The sequence below is a fragment of the Mastomys coucha genome, unplaced genomic scaffold (genome assembly GCF_008632895.1).
Source record: "Mastomys coucha isolate ucsf_1 unplaced genomic scaffold, UCSF_Mcou_1 pScaffold6, whole genome shotgun sequence".
Classification (NCBI taxonomy): Eukaryota; Metazoa; Chordata; class Mammalia; order Rodentia; family Muridae; genus Mastomys; species Mastomys coucha.
In genome coordinates, this window is record NW_022196912.1 from 123,909,369 (window position 1) to 123,926,569 (window position 17,201).

General features: G+C 49.6%; 1 protein-coding gene across 1 annotated transcript in view; it reads left to right on the forward strand.

Annotated features, from left to right (window-relative positions):
• Positions 1-15,547, forward strand: part of LOC116081113 — a 116,699-nt gene extending 101,152 nt beyond the window's left edge. Inside the window, exons 3-4 of the mRNA XM_031357742.1 lie at positions 6,837-7,037; positions 15,133-15,547. Coding sequence (XP_031213602.1) covers positions 6,837-7,037; positions 15,133-15,325 — 394 coding nt within the window. The 3' untranslated portion in view covers positions 15,326-15,547. The remainder of the gene's footprint in view (positions 1-6,836; positions 7,038-15,132) is intronic.
• The last annotated feature ends 1,654 nt before the right edge of the window (positions 15,548-17,201 follow it).

Genomic DNA, 17,201 nt, shown 5'->3' on the forward strand with positions numbered 1-17,201 from the left:
CTCTCTCTCTCTCTCTCTCTCTCTCTCTCTCTCTCTCTCTCTCTTTCTCTCTCTCTTCCTCTCTCTCTTTTTCTCTCTCTCTCTCTCTACTAGATCAGAGTCAGAATCACTGTTGATCTCCATGCGGTTAAAGTTAAGGCTTTACAATCCAAGACACACAGAACCTTTTAGAAACATGCTTCAGAAATTGCTGCACCTAATTCCCATCACCAGGGCAGATCAAGAGACCTCCCCCTAACTCAAATGATCAATTTGCTTCTTGGAAGCAGTCACACACCACCTTTATGCCTCCCTTTGTACCCCAGAAATGGAAACTAGACTTCTTGCTGGGCCGTTAACACATGGCTACATGTGGGGCCAGCCAAATCTGGAGCCAGTGAGTGGTCCAGGCAACACTCATGATAAACATGAACGTAACTGTTGGGAGTGATTTCCTCTGTGAACTTCAGACTTCTCTTCTTCCCACCTGCCCTTCAGTCTCCTTGGAGCTGTCCTTCAGCAGAAAGGTAGCCTACCATCAGAATAGCTTTCCAGCTTACGTTTGGGAAGTCAAGTATCTGTAGGTAATGTCCGCTCAGCTCATGTGCCAATGAGGCTGCTAGAAACCATGGTCAGAGATGAGATGTGGTCTCTAGTTTGCATCAGACCATTCAGCCTTAGCAAGCATAGGGCAGAGAGGCTCACTCAAGGTGAAGGAAAGGTGAAAAGCAAGACACAGGAGGTAGGACCGAGGCCTGGTGAAGAAAGGGCCCACTGGAACTGTAACCTCCACCCCAAGGAGAAGTACTTCCTGGGTTTCAGCACCAAAATGTAAGGAGCTGTAAGAATTAAGTTTGTAGGAAGAAATAAAAGATGAGAAGTTAATGACCTCAAACAGCTAGACCAGGCTTCGTTTAATGCCAGGTGGCTCCATTGTTGGCTACGTTGTAATCAAGGCACAGGACCGGCACTCAACAACCAGAGAATAAGAGCACACAGATTACAGTCTTCCTGGATGGCTGTTTTGTATGTCTTCCCCTCATGCTGACTGAGGATGTGTGGTGACTCAAGTGTGAAGCTCTCCTCAGGTGCCACCTCCCACTGTATGCTTCTGAGCTCTCCCTGCCTGGCCTTGCACTCAAGCCTCTGGTGGTTTGTCACACAGTCACAGAGGAATTTTTGCCTTGTCTTTTGACCATACTGCTGAGGAGCTTACACACCTTGGCCAGTGCCCAGATTTGCTGACACTCAGGCCTCCACCAGGCAGCATGGAGCACAGACACCAGCATGGACTCAGGCTGCACCCCAGGCTCCCACATTGTTTTGTTTTTGTTTTGTTTTGTTTTGAGACAGAGTCTATTATGTAGCTCTGGCTGTCCTGTAACTTGCTATGTAGACAAGGCTAGCCTCAAATTCACACAGATCCACCTGCCTCTGCCTCCTAAGTGCTGGTATCAAAGGTATGGGACACCACACCCAGTTTTATGTGGGTTGTGGGCATCTACACTCTGGTAATCAGGCATGCACAAAGGTGCTTTTTCTCTTTCTCCCAAGCCTCATGTTCTAGATCTTCACCGGGTGTTATAAACTGGCCATTTCACTGTGCTGTAGAACCTCAAACATTTCTCCTAGTCTGCTGGATTTTTGTTAAACTTGACCAATCCCAGCCCTACAGGGTCTCACCTATCTTATGCTTTTGTGACCACATTTTCCTTTCTACTCCAAAGCAACCATTTTTTTCAGCTTCTACCTGTAAATGAAATTATGGAGTGTATGATTTTCTGAAAACAGTTCATTTCACTTAGAATAATCTCCCCCCATGATCCATCTGTGCTGTGGTTCTATCTCCCTTTGTGACTGAGTAATAGTCTATTGTAGAAATATGCACTCATGACCTCCATTTTAATTTCAGAAATGCATCTTCAGAGGTCATGTACAAGCATCCAACATAATAACAGGCCCTAATGAAGAATCCTGGCATCTACGGGGAGTGCGTGGAGGCTGTGTCCACTTCAGCTGCTCCTCGGGGCCCTGAAAATAACTCAATCAAAACTGAACAATGCAGGATCCTGCATGAGAAAATTAAAAAGCTCTGTAATAATTAAAATGTATATCATAGCCCCACCTCAGCTAGACTGCTTGCTACTTCTGCCCCAAATGGATTTGTCCCTTGAAAGAGCTGATGGTTTCTAGAGCTTGATGCAGGTCAGGCAGATTCACCGGGTCAAAACTGGATGAGCGCTGTGAGTTACATAAGCTCGTTTCTGTTGTCACGCTGCTGGCCAACCATCCCGCAGGTCTACTCCTTGCATGAGGAAGATCAGGTACTGCCATCCTGGTCATCCACAGTCCCCTATGCCATGTCCTTATGGTGGTACTTGTTCTGTAGTTACAGACACGCCCTGAAATATAAACAAGAGTATGTGTTTATATACCCAAGTATAGTGGGGACTTGGCTGAAGAGATGGGTAAGTTCATATAGTGTTTACCTTTCAAGTATGAGGGCCTGAATTCCGTCTGTAGCACCTTCATAAGAGGGGAGGTGATGTTCATTTGTGATTCCAGCACCAGAGAAGGGAGATGGAGAGCTAGGTATCCGGGGGCTCTTTCACCAGTTAGCTTAGTGTAGGCAGACATGCCATAGGCCAATGTGTCCAAATCTAAGATGGACATAACAGCTCCTGAGGAACAACGCCAGAGGTTGTCCTCTGGTCTCGGACAGACAGACAGACGGACGGACGGATGGACGGAGAGACAGACAGACACACACACACACACACACACACACATGCACATGAACATACACACGGAGAGACAGACAGACAGACAGACACACGCACGCACACGCACACACACACAAACATGCACACACACACATGAACATACACACACACATACACACACACATGAACATACACACACATACACACACGCACACGCAAACATACGCACATGAAAAATGTATCCACGTGTAGCCCTCGCTCATGGTTTATATGAACCATCTGGAAACCACAGGCTTTCTTTTACAGAGAACACTTTGGCACCAGAGTTAAAACTCAAATTGACCCATCCAAGAATTCAGAAGCCTCCTAGGATGAATGCCCCCTTTTAAAAACAGGTTTTTCAAAGTAAGAGAAAAGGTCCTAATGCCCAGACTTAGCATCCCCTCCACGCATGTTCAAAGCTCCCCTGCAGACCTGGCAATAGATTAGCCACACTCCCTGCAAAAGAGTATTCACAACCACGTCTAACTGGACTGTGAAGGTCTGGTCCTGTCACCGTGCGAATATCTGTGCTCTTGAGACGCAGTGACCCCAATGCACAGCGTCTGCCTGCCATTCCCTTCCTACACTCCGAAATCAAAAGAAATCTTCATTCTGACATTTATCCTACCCCACGGGCTTGTGGACAGGTATTGTTAAAGTCAGATCTAAGCAGGGGCCTGGCATCTAATTAAGATAAAGAAGCACAGAATAAAAGAGGAGATGCTTCGATTAAAACTGAAAGCCTGGCCCGGGTCCAGAGCCGCCTTTAACACACAGAGAAACGGCGCACCAGTTCCTTGACGGTTGGCACAGACCCCAATATCAGTTCTGCTTCCAACCATAAATCAAAAGTGGGCATTTCTGTCTTGTTTGTTTCTCTCTTCCCATCCCCCTAGAAGAACACCCAAGGAGCCAATTTAAAAGGAACCTGGTCCTACACGTTCTCTTTAACTATTAACGTTGAACGGAATGGGTGTTTTGTTCAGTCTGAGTCCCTGGTTGAAAAGATGCGATAGGGTCAAAGGATTTCATAGCTCACAGAGGCTTAAATCACCCATCCATTAAAAAATAAAATAATAAAATACTTTGAGGCAGGGGGAGGACAACAGGGCAAGCTTGTAAGACAGCTTGAAAATCACAACTGCTCCACCCTGCGCCTTTGCCCTGCCTGTCCCCAGATCCAACTCTGTTTTCTCTGTCTGTGTTTTGCTTTTGATCATCACGCTGTCGGTGATGAATATGAATTGAGAATGCCAAACTCTAAGGAAGGGGCTCCATTTCCTGGCTAATGATGAGAACTCTCTGAGATGGTCCCCTTTGGAGAGCGTAAAGTTCACGACAAAGCCACAATCCATCTTTAAATGCTAATACTCCTAATTTAGTTCATTTGAATAAGTGGTCTGAAATGATACCTGGCTCGTTCATGAATTGTTAACACATTTTCCGGAAACCCTAAATGCCGAATTTCCCGCCCTCAGACTCCAGAGAGTTCTTCTCCCCATTTCCCTGTCTTCCTGAACCCCACCTATTGCTGCTCCTTTGTTCCCTGAAGAGTTTTTAAAGTCACCGTGTTCGAGACACTTTTACCTCATTGCTCTAATCATACACTTATTGATGGTAGTGGGGTGTGTCAGGCTTCTCAGAGCAATCCCCCATCGCCAGGGTTCTGCTGTGATTCAGTGAGCCATACTCTCCTGAAGAAGGTTCGTGAACTCAACCCACTCAGGGACATAGACTAGCACTGTTGTAGCAGGAACCCTGAAAACCCAGGGGAGGCAGTGACCAGACTGCCTGAGAGGTGTCTCCTCCCCTGGAGCCTTAGCTAGGACATCCTTACACTGAGGAACCTCTGTCTCAGGGATCTGCTCCTTCAGGCAATGCAGACTATCCAAACCAGACTTGCCGTTTAGATGTCTCTTCTTTTGTTTGGCTTGCCCTCCATTTTCTACGGCCGTCCTGTTGAGTTGGATTCTTTTTTTTTCATATTCATTTTAAAAACAGTTTAGATCCTACTTAATTTAAATCATTGGCCTAATTTAAAACTCAAGCAACAGTGACTGAGTTTATGAGGAAGTGTGTCCTCACAGGTGCCATGCTGGAGAGGAGCAGGTGTGACCCCAAGGGTCTCCACGTTCCCTCTCAATGGCCAGCATCCTTTTGACTGACATATGGCCTATGGTGTCCTGGTCACTGTCAGAGAACACAAAGCATACTGTTACTCAGAAATGGCTACGGTTTGCCTCGACCCTGGAAACAAGGCCAGCGCCTTTCAGGAACTGGAAAGTAGGAGGCCAGTGCTTCTGTGACCACTCGATGGAAGAAACAGTTCCAACGGGGATCACTGTAGGCAGGTTCCTGGGAGTCTCACAGGGCCAAAGTGGACAGGTGGAGAGAAGATTGAAGAGAGAGGGGTGTGCAGGAAGCCCTGAGACAGGACAACAGGGCCTTCCCAAACAGAGCAGCTGAAGGTGGGCTGGTTACGGTGGAAAAGGCTGTTCCCTATCACCCAGGCTTCTCACAGAGGCCATGATGTTTCCCAGCAACAGGCATGTAGAATGATAAAAACAGCACAGATGCAGGAGACCAAAGGTCGAGCCAACCCTGGAGGCAGCAGGCCAAAGGAGATGATGAGAAAAAAAGGGATCAATTTGAGAACTTTTCAGAATTGTGCCTAACCAAATCAGATATTCCACTTCCACATACTGTTTATAAAACCCTCAACCCAGCAGGTCTAGAAAATAGTCCACCTCCCCCACAACCAGGTCAGGCAAGCAGAATCTAAATCATAAATTCCTTAATCAAGAATCTCCTCCCCTCCCCTCCCCTCCCCTCTCCTCTCCTCTTTTCTCTTCTCCTCTCCAAAATTGAATCCAGAAACTGTCAAATTCAAATTTCTATTTAACAAAATGAACATCTGTGCTCACCCACCAGGAGCAAAAATCCTAACTGTTCTAAGCCTGGCACTTTGCTTTGACAACCAAGTACCAACTTTTTTTTCTATAACTTTATTTCCTTAACACACCTGCTTTCTTTACATACTGCCTTCTTAAGGAAGAGATTCATTTTTATTGTCAAGAGAAATCCTTTTCCACACCAAAGAAGCAAAGGCTGTGTTGTACAAAACTTGCCAGAAGGTGGGCACAAGTATTCCCATCCAGCAGGCCATCATATTCCCCCAAACCCCTTCTCAAGAAGGAATCAAGACTGATGGAGATGGCCCCTGCGGTGCAGAGTGGCCTGGCCACACACCACCGCGAAGCAGGCCTGCATTAGCTTAGAATCCCCAGTCTTTCCTCCTCAACCCCCGCCCACCCAGCTCCTCAGGGAATTCAATTCCAGTTAAGCTGAAACTTTGGTCATAAACGGTTCCCCACTCCACTCCAGCCCAGCAAAGCATAATTTCTTTGAGCCATTTTCCAAACATTAGCTGATCTCTTTTTATAATCCGAGAAAGGTAAAAGTTTGTTTTTAAAGATCAGGCTCACATTTCTAGAAACCTGGCTGGATTTTTTTTTTTAATTCAAATAAACAGTCAGGATGCTGGTAGCTGTATTAAAGGGCTGGAAGTTTTCATAAGCACTTGTCGGAGACCTCAAGACAGCTCTGTAGACCTTAATTAATGTTCAGTCCAGTGGAGAATCCAATGAGAAAAGAAGGACCGCGAAGTTCAAGGCCACACTGTTGTGAGTCTGGTAGGGATCTGGAGATTGAAACTTCTCTCTCCCAATGAGCCGCCGAAAGTCTGTCGAAGTATTGAGGAGCCCCATTGAAGGCTGTGGGAGTTTTGGCCGCTTAATGGGATTGTGTTCAGTCCTCAAACTCCCCTTTAAAAGCTTCCAATAAAAGGGCCTCTCTAATTGCTTTCTGACTTTCTATGAAACTTTCTAAGCTACACTGACATCCTCGAAGACAACTATGGAATTAAATAGTAGAGAAAGGCGAGACAAAGTGGGTGCGGAGAGAAAAAGAGGTTCTCAGCCGAGTGTGTGTGAGGTGGGGGGTAGCTGTGGGGGGAGGGGAGAGGGAGTGGGTGTGAAGTCTGTACCGGGAAAAGAAAAATATGAGTGTTCCCTTTTGTGTGCGGACAAACAGCCTAGCTCAGGGAGGTCGCGGCTCGGGTCACGCGGCTCCCGGCTGCAGCTGCCGCGGTGGGGTGGGGGTCCTGGGCGGCCACGGCGAGTCCCTGGCGGCCAGCAGCATCAGCATTCCGGCGGCGCGGGAGGCCGCTGTCCTCGCCCGACCCCGGCCCGGTCCAGTCCAGAGCGAGCCCGGCACCAAGCCTGGCCGAGCAAGGTAAGCCTCACCCGAGCAGCGCCTGAGCCTGTGCGCAAGGCGACTCCTCGACAGGACGCACGGCCCGCTCAGTATCCTGGTCCCTGAGTCACCGATGTGTCCCCCGGGAGGACACCTGAAGAAGGGGAAGCCGGCCACTGTGGCACCCGGCCTGGACCCGATCATGACTTGAGCGAGAATGGTGCTTTCTTTACTGTGGATCCCCTGGGTTGTGCCGCCTCCTCCCTCACCGGGGAGTTGAGGAAGCCACAGGTAACCCTGCCAGGGATGCCCGTGGTGTTGGGTCACCCTCTCTAGAACCACTCCATAAGCAGGTCTTTACCAGGATCTGGCCAGCCTGGGCCTCCCAAGGGCAGGTGCAAGCCTGGCTACCCACAGGAGCACCTGCCTGGGCCCTGCCAGCCAGCGGGAAGACCCGGCGGGCTCACTCACTTCGGACCCCGATAGCGATGGCACATCGTGGGGCGCGGAGGGCAAAGAAGGTGGCGGCGGCCAGGCGCCGGCCATCAAAGGCCCGGGGTGGTGGCTCGCCACATTGCCCCGAGGCCAGGCCAAGGACATGAAAGGATCTTTATCCTCGGGTGACACGGCCGGCAGTTTCCTCCTGCCTCCCCCTCCCTTGTCCCTAATTGGGGCCGGCTGCTAATGTGATTAAAGGCCAGTTAAACGTTTCTCGGAGCTGAGGATGGGAAGAGGCCGAGACCCCTGCCCCCTCCCTGGGTCACTCCAGGCCCTTGGTCAGGGGGTCGGTGGCAGTGCCAACCCCAGGATAGCCTGCCCAGGCGCTCCATGATTGTTCCCCTAAGGCCTGGAGGCCGCGGGCGGGCGGGCGGATTTCTGGGGCTTTATGTAAGCTGGTGGGCTTGCGGCCCGGCCGGATTTGGGGATTCTTTTCTCAGTTTCCATTTTCTGGCCTTTGGAACTGCGCCCTGGGCCCTCAGAGCCCAACATCCCTCTGGTGCCTGGCGCCGCGGGGTCCATCCACGAGGGCAGGCCTGGGGGTCCGGGCGTTGGAGATCTCGCCACCCAAAGCAATGACTCCGGCAGCGGTGCCCTGACCAAGTGCTGTGGACAGCCAAAGCCCACGACCTCGCGGCGGCCCGTGTGACCGCGGAGTTCCCACGTCGCCTGCGGTGTGGGTGGTCCCGCGCACCCCGGGAGGGCTCATCAGTGTGGCCGCTGCGATTCAGGCCTGGGAGCCAGTTGTGCCCGCATCCTTTTCCGAAAGTCGCCCACGGACTCAAGCCCTGGGGACCCCCTTCCCAGGCTTGGCCAAAGCGGCCAAAGCTGGTGCGCTCTATGCGTACAAGGTTGGACTCATGTCTCGCTAGGATGCAGAAGGAAAGAGTCCCAACCTCACCGACCAGCTCCTGCCTGTGGCCTCGAGCCCCGGGGACAGTGAGAGCCAAAAAGGAACCCCGCGGGCCTTGGTCTACAGACCCCAAAACCTTTCGCTGAGCTGGCTACCTTGGCCACAGTTGCCTGGGAGTCCCTGGGGCTTTCAGAGCATGGTCCTGTGCTATCCCCGCTCTCTGAGAATGCAAGTCTGGAGCGGTTAGAACTGGGTCAAGGCAAATAAAAAACAAAAGGTACTCAAACGGAGGAGTGAACTTCCGACATCAGGTGGCAAGGCTGCGCGCTCACTCCCCGGCCGCGGTGCTGGGATCTGCCCGGTCGGAAGGGGCTAACAGGTGGATCCACACAAGACCCCGCTGCAGGCCACGCATGGACCACCATGCTTTGGGGAGGAGGGGTGGGAGTCTGTTCAGAGCCTCCGCGAGTTTCAGAGAACGAAAACTCCAGCGAGCCTTGAGACAGCCAAGGGCGCGCTGGGGAACCAGGCCGAGGGTGTCTCCAGGGGCTAGAGAGGGGTCATTTGTTTCCTCCCTTCCCTGCGCCCTGGGGAGCATCAAGCAGCGGTCTCCATCAGTCAAGCTCGCCATTTCAAGATCCCCCCAGTGCCTTGAAAATTAATGTGAACGGAGCCAGGGACGCTTCCGTGGAAATTTTACATATAAGCTGTTTACATTTTTCCAATATTGTCCGAAATTCTCAGTAGGGATTTTTCATATCTTACACGTCAGCCTGAACACATCAGAAGATATTAAATGAAAATGATGTTTTATTTAAGTAGAACAAAAGCAGACGGCATTTTTTATTATTTCTGGGGAAATGTGCTGTGGATGTAAAATATTTTTGTCAGGCTCAAAATCTATAATTTTTTTGAGATTTTAAAATATACATTTTGTACGTTTTTTTTTTCCAAAAACCAAGACAAAATAATTTTTAAGGTAAAAACCAGAAGCCAAGAAAAACCTAAAAGAAAGTGGAGGGTTAGAAGCCACTATTTACCTTCCTCCCACATTAGTTATTTGTTTATTTACTTACTTGCTTGCTTGCTTATTTATTTATTTTTCTTTTATTTTTAATAGTCTGGAAAATACAACAAAGATACAATAATTTTATATTAAATGAACACATAAAAGTAACTGATTTCTGTGCAGATGGGTGGAAGGGACCTAGCTGTTTCACATGCACAGAAATTCCTGTTTTCCCTGATTTTGTTTCCTTCTGCTGCTCAAAGCTTTGTAGAGTGAAAAAGTAAACAATTTCATTTGTGTGTGTTGTTGTTGTTGTTTTTGTTTTAAAAACCTGTTTATTGAACACAGATAAAATTAGAATCCTCATCTATTTGAGACAAAAACTGCACAGCAAAAGTTGGTTGATTTTTTTTTTTTAAGCCACAGGAGTGTCTGTTTTTGTTTGGTGTGAAACAGTCCTATTTAACTAAGGTATAACAAATAGAATAGACCTTAGGCTTGTTTGCGCCCGGCTCCCTTTGTTTGTTACCCCAGGAGAGGGAAAGGTAGTCTTGCTATCTATTTCATCAGGCTTTTTCCCCCTGAGATAGCTTTTCTAGCAATTTTATGTCGATAAATGAGCAATATATAAAAAAAGCAATAATTTGTATGTTCTTAGCAAGTAATTTTCTCACTCTCAGAACAGAAAAGAAAAAAGAAAAAAAAACCCTCAATGCTTCTTTTTAAGGATAATCTCTCAGCTGAATGGAGAGGGAAATACATTTTTGTTGCCTCTTGAACAGCAGGGAGGAGGGGATCTGAAGTGTAGGCAGTTTCGCCATTGGGAAGCAACATGACCCCAGCTTCAGAGGATTAATGTACCAGCTCTCTGGCTATCTTTTGATAGCTATGCCGTCCCCTGTGCTGACCCCTTCCTTACAAGGCCAGTGTGTAGAATTGTGTGATAAAAAGAAGCCAGGTGGGCGGGCTGCACAAAGGGAGTATGGGAGAGGCCCACCACATGCAGACTGCAGGGTTTTGGTCCCCTCTTCAGGATCCCCCTGGGCTTTACAGCAGACTGCAGTGGCCTGCTCTGGCACTGTAGTGTCACTAGGAACCCAGCCACCACTTTTCATGACCTAGGTGTTCACAGATTCAAAGTGTCCCTAAACTGACTTGCCACACCCAGAGGTTTGGAAAGAAAGCCACAATGATGTACTTGGTCACATCACACACACCCCTCTCTCACTCACTCACGCATACCACATACATTCACACCCCCCACACATATACAGCACACACACACCACATACACGTACACCACACACATACATATATACCACACACCACCACCACCACACATACGCATACACCACACACATGCACACCACACACACAAAACCAGGCAGGGCATCCTAATGATGGGTGTGAGGTGGGTTTGATCTCTGTACAGTATTTGAGGATCACTCTGGGGATGGGGCATTCAGGACTGGGTAGCATGGCTGACAGAGAAGCAAGCCAGGTGGAAGCACAGAGCTTCCACTGGCAGGATGATCTGCTCTGTGCTTTTTATGGTGACTGAACACCCGGCCCTGTGCAGGGTTGTTCCAGTGAAATGTCGTCCCAGAAAGGATGAATGGACAAAATCACAGATGTAGATGCCCGGCAATGCCAGGGGAGAGATCAAATGCAGATGTAATCTCGCACAACCTGGGTTCTGCTTATGTGAAGAAAGACCTACAAACAGGAAACTTGCACTATAACCTCCCACTCTCTCATTCTGGCCAGAATTACTTGACAGAAAAAACAAATCCTGCCCATATCTATAATCCCATCACTTGGGAGGAGGTGGTGGGGTGTCACAAGTTTAAAATCAACTTGGGCTACATAGCAATATTCTGTCTCATAAACACACACACACACATCCAAACACACACACACACACACACACACACACACACACATCCAAACACACATCTCCCTAAATCAAATCAGCCTGGAACCCTTCACCACTAGCTGCTGCCTCCAGAAGGCCTTCAGACCACTCCCAGCCTCTAGATATGATGTTCCCTGATTTGGGGGTGGGGGAGGATGTCTATCTTCCTTTCCTCCCCAAGACTCCCAGCACTCCCCGGGACAGGAAAGGCTTTCTCCATTTGACACACATGTAGGGTTCAGGGTTGGACCCCTCTTAGAATCTTTCTCTGCCAGCTTGCAAGCACCTCTCATTACAGGTAGGAGCACTGAGAAAAAAGAGGAAAGCAGACCAGCAGGCTCTACTCAGTTAACACCACACATGCATGTCACCCAGTACTAACACCCACATCCCTAGACCCCACTTAACAGTGCCACTACCCACCGCCTTGCAGAGCCAGCAACATTGTCATGTGGGAAGAGGCACACTGCGGAAAGCCTCCAGCCTGCCCTGGCCTGTGCCCAGTACCAGTGTCCTTGTTCGGAGAACAAAGGCCCAGAGGCCCCTGCAGAAATGAGAAAGACTGAAAGGCTGCCTTTCAGAGTTCACTCACTGTAGCCAGGAAGGCAAATATGTTGTGTCTCCCACCCCAGTGCTTGCATGACAGTTATGTGTACAGTAAGCATCAACTATTCACACAAAGGACTGCCTATCCTACATGGCACTGTAATGCATGGTCTCCTATTTCTTTTTTTATCCAAATGGTAGCTGCCATCCCCAGAAACATCCCTATCACCTTTACATGCAATGTGGGGATACAGGGACCCTGCTGAACCTAGGATGGCGGGTGAGGCAACCTGGGACTCAGCCCGCCTACTCTTGGATTCCTCCCTTGGGCTAAGCTTGAGAATGTATAGCTCCTCGGGGCACAGTGAGCTTCTACATCAGAAAAGGCTTGACTTTGTGCCTGCCTAAGTGGCTGGCAGTCTGTTCCTGCCATTTCTGACCTCTAACCCCATCCCCATTAGCCTCCTGAGAAAGTAGTAGTCCTCCTCGACCTTCTCCTCCTCCTCTTCCTCCTCCGTCTCTGCCTCCGCACCCCTTTATTCCAGCTGCATCCCAGGTTTCCCCTTGTGGAGCTTCCTCTCAAAATCTGCTGCAACATCTAGGGCCAGGAGGGAATTAGTACAATCCCTATAATGCCTTTCTTGCTAGTGAACCTCTAAAATACTGGGGATCCGACTGGCCCACCAGGATTCTTGGGCGACCAATCAGGCAGAGCCAGAGCATCTCAGCACTCCCCTAACAGCCCCATGGATCCTGGATAAGGGAACATTGTTCCCATTTTACAGATTGGCACTGTGGGGGTGGGGCACAGAGAGATAGTAGTGATGAGGCTTTGGGCATGGCTAGTGGCAGAGACAGATGAGGCTTCCTCTCCTCGCCCTTTTAAACGTTTGCTCTCTGTCTGTTGGCATGCATGAGGGGATGGCCAGGTCTCCTTCTACCTGCCTGGGCACATGTTATCAGAGAAAAACTCAGCTCCCTCACCACTGCCTTGGGAGAGGTGACTCTGTTAATCTTCATTCTTGTCCCCCATGGTGGGAGAGGCCAAGATCTTCCTGCTCCATCAGGGACCTACCACTCCAGCAGGAAGTCCATGACCATGTGCAACTGGTGGCACACACAGACTCATCTCCTAGTTGTGTCTGAGCACGCAGACCCAGAAAGCCCTGATCCTCCAGCCACACATGTTGAAATTCAGTAGCTCCTCTGTCCTGTACACGTTAGCTTTCCCACACCATGCCAAGTACAAGTGATGATATTAACTTCTAACTCTCTCTTGGGTCTGGTCCTGAAACTGAAATATGCTGTTTGGGAAGAGTTCCCTTCCCCATTATTTATCTGGGGCTTTGCAAGACTCCGGTGACCTTGAAAAGAAGATACAAAGAGCACCATGGTGAGTCTCAAATGTGGACAGAGTCAGCTGAGGGCCAGCCTTGGCAAATGGTGTTTCTGTTCCCTTCAGGAGATGGACACATTAGACCATCGCTGTGTTCAGACAGTGACTCAGGCCCTTGCAGCCCAGGGGTAGAGCAAGAATGAGTCTTGGCTGGCAGTGGCTGGCCATGGGCAGCATGCACAGGGAAGGTAACAGCCTACGGTGACAGCTGAACTCTTTAAGAATGTTCTGGTGCCGGTCTGCATACAAGCCCCAGTCCGGTAACTGGCTGGTACCATGGAGGGGTAGGAAGGAGGCTAGCACACATGCTGTAGGGTAGCTTAGCCCCGACATCCCGCCTTTTCCAACCCCAGGACCCGGGGAGCTGTGGGACCTCCCTGGTTGTCCACCACATGTGCCCCCAACCCTCGGGTTCTAGGCCTCGGTTTGCCTTTAAGCCTGTTCCCTGCAATCACCCCAACCTGTGTAGCTTTTGTGACCAGCCTCTCTAGAACCCATCTCCCTTTTCAATCCACCTCTTGATTTTGTTTCCTGGACAGCTTTTGACCTGACCGTGTCCAAGCTGCTTTCTCAGACACCAGGGCAAAGATAACGGAGGCCCCCCTTACACACATACCACGTTCAGCCTGCACTGGCCCTCAGTGCCCACATTGCTTCCGAGTGGAAACCCAGGAAAGAGAAGGCACTGGTAGGCAGGGTCAGGAACGTTCCATAAGCTGTCTCTGACCAGAGGCTTGCTTACAATGCTGGCAGATGTTTTCTGGATCACTACGGATCTCACAGGAACAGTTCCACACACCTGCTATCCCACAGAGAAAACTGTCCTGGAATCAGTGCCCTGGGATGACATTCTAAACCCTCTCCAGAACTGTGCAAGGTGCCCTTCAGAGCCCTTCATGGCCCCAAAGATACAGAAGGCTTACTCATTACCAGGCTAGCCCTAGGTATCTGATAGGATGAAGCCTACTGTCTACCTCCTAGCCAGGGGAGGCTAACCCTGAAGGAACAATTAGACATGGCTACATCTAGACTACAAGGGACCCCATACCCTATGGGGGGCGTAGTTTTCAACCCAGTAATTCCCTCCCCACCATTTTCTGAAAAGAGAGACTCTTAGACATCTTGAGGGAACACCAAAACAGAGTCAGTTTGCTTCTGGACTGAGGTGTGTTCCTCAAAACCAGTTGAAAATTACCCCAAGGAATCGGGCCAGGGTGGGCATGAAACCTGTAGTTGGTGAAGTTAGAGCAAGCCACCATCCTAGGAGACACTGGAAGCCTGCAGGAGAAACCAGAGTGGGTTGGGACGAGCAAAAGGTGCTACAGAGCAGCTGCGCCTGCCTCATCTCTGTAACATTCACAGTTCTTCTCTCTTAACAGCTCCTTGCATGGCAGGGTAGATGCCCATGGTTCTGTGGGCTTACTCAGTACCCCTTCCACAGAGTGTCCATGTGGTTTGGGAGAGATGGGTCCACAGGTGTCCTGAGTACATAGGAGACCCTGTAGCACCTTCTCCCCACTGATTGGCTCAGAAGTGACAGGAAGCCACTGCTGGGCCAAACGAGAGAAAATAAGAAATTGAGTGAAGCTGAGATTGTAAACTGGCAGAAGGAACTTAGAGCTTACACAAGCCAGTAAACAGAGGAAGCCTACAGAGGAGTGAAAACCTAGGGGAAAGCTGAGCTGGGACAGATGGCAGGCCTAACGTACAGCAGGGCACAGAAGTGAGAGAGGGCTCTTCTGCGCCTTCTCATGGGACACTGATCATAGTTATCTGAGAAAACACACACACACACACACACACACACACTCAGAGACTTGTGTACTGAAGATTGGGATTTTAGTATAGGCATTTGGGAATAACTCAAATATTTAGTGGATGCTTTCCTAGTCCCCAACATGGGAACCTCCCCTCTAGGGTCTCCAGTGACTCCAGCTCCCCACAGCAAGTCCAGTTCTGCAGGAGCCAACTGTTACCATACACAATGCATTTGTGGTTTCTCTGGAGAAGTCGGGCTAACACTGCCTCCCACATGACAAGGGAACCCAGGGAGAGACCGACAGTGCACTGGACAATGTTTGCTGATGCTCCTGAAGCTGGGTCCAGCTGATCTTGGACACCCTAACCACAAGAACCACCTTTAGGCCACCTGAGCTGGGTTACTGTCACTGACTCCCCAAAGGTGAGTGAGAAGACATTGGAGAATAGCCATGTGTGTCCAACCTCCCCCCTAGGCTACCAATCTCAGGTCTGCTTATAGCCCAGTCACCTGAACACCATGGAAGCTTCCACCCGAAGTACACCAGCTCTGAATCTGCATCCACAACCCTGTCCATGCCCTGGTGGATCATGCTTGGGAGCTTGTGACCATGCTGTAGGCTGAGGACAAAAATCCAAGTTGATCAGCCTATGTCTACACCTGCCCCATCACCCGTGTCCTGGTCAACCATGTGAACACTCTTGAAGGTACTTTGACTAGTTGGTCACTGAATGTTTTGCTCTTGGTGTCAATGCCTCTGTTCCAGGACATCAAGCCTGGGCCTCAGGGGCTCAGAAGACCTTTTAGATATCAAGAGTAGAGAAGGCTCTGAAAAGCCACTTTAACAGAAGTGTGTAAGGCCAAGCTAGTGTATGGGGCTATTGGCTGGGCTGGGCTGGCTCCATGGCCTCTCAGCAGATCTGTGAAACAGGGCTTGGCTTGTATGGGTCCTAGCATTATGGAGATTCTAAGGGACTAGGATCAAAGTCACCAACCAATAAGAGGCTGGAACCCATCATGTCCCAGAATCATCATGAGGAAACTGGCCAAAGAGAGGGTGGGCAAACTTGTTTCTATGGAGACAGGACAGAAGTTCCTATCCCTCCCCCCAAACTGAATCTGTGACAAGAGAGGATGTTTGGAGACAGGATGTACTGCCACCATCCTGAGACTTCAGCCATCCATCTGCAGCCACCGGCCACTCCCTTTATTCTACAAAGAAACTGAGATCCAGCTGGAGGAGGGCTTTAGCTAAGTCATGGAGCTAATCAACCCCAGCCCTCTGGCCACCACCATGCCCGCCCCTAGGTCTCTTGTGAAAGGCCTGGCACTCATTGAAGCCTCAAGTGGTCTTTCTGTACTGGGCTGCCAGGATACCTACAGTCACCAACGGCAACGTCATTCTCAGCTGTCAGGCAGGTTAAAGAGTAGCGAATGAGCTGGAGAGCAGACTTGGAGAAGGAAAGAGGCAAATAAAGAGGTGATTTGTGTGCCAGACTTTTGGGGGACACTTCTGTTGCCAGGTGGCCCTTGAGTTCTGTCCTGGCCTAAATATAGTTCCTTGGACAGTTTTGACCCCGGTAGCCCTGCACCCACAATGCAAGAATCATTGGCCAGCTTGGAGTCAGGGCAGCCACATGGGCTCTGGAGCAAATACAAGCCTCTCCCTGTGCCTCAAGCACCCCATCTCTGTTATGAGGACCTGAGCTAGACCCTGATCAGGGTTCCCCCATCTCTAACCCCCTGTGTTCCAAGCCACAGCACACAGAGCTGATATCCATGAATAAGCAACAAGGCATCCCACCAAGGCATGGGGACACTTTTATAGCATCCTGATTTTTCATCCACCAACTCCCTACAGGCCTCAACATTCTCCCTTCTGTACATGGAGATGGGTTTTTGTTGTTGTTTGTTAGTTCAAACAACATGACAGCACTTTACTTTGAAATGTAGTAAAACACAGTAAAGGAATCCAACGCTCATTGCCCCTATCTTCTGTTTGCAGTTTGTAAAATAAAGCCAGATAAGTACCCAGGAAGAAAATGAAGGGGAGGTGGAAAGGTAGAAGAAGAAAATGAGGCTGGGAGATACTTCAACTGGAAAAGTGCTGGAGCTCGGCTTGATGGTCAGTTATCATGGAGGAATGGGGTGGAACATAGGAGGGAGGGGCAGAGGGATGGAAGGACGGAGGAAGGAAGGAAAAAAGGAAGGAAGGGAGGGAGGAAGG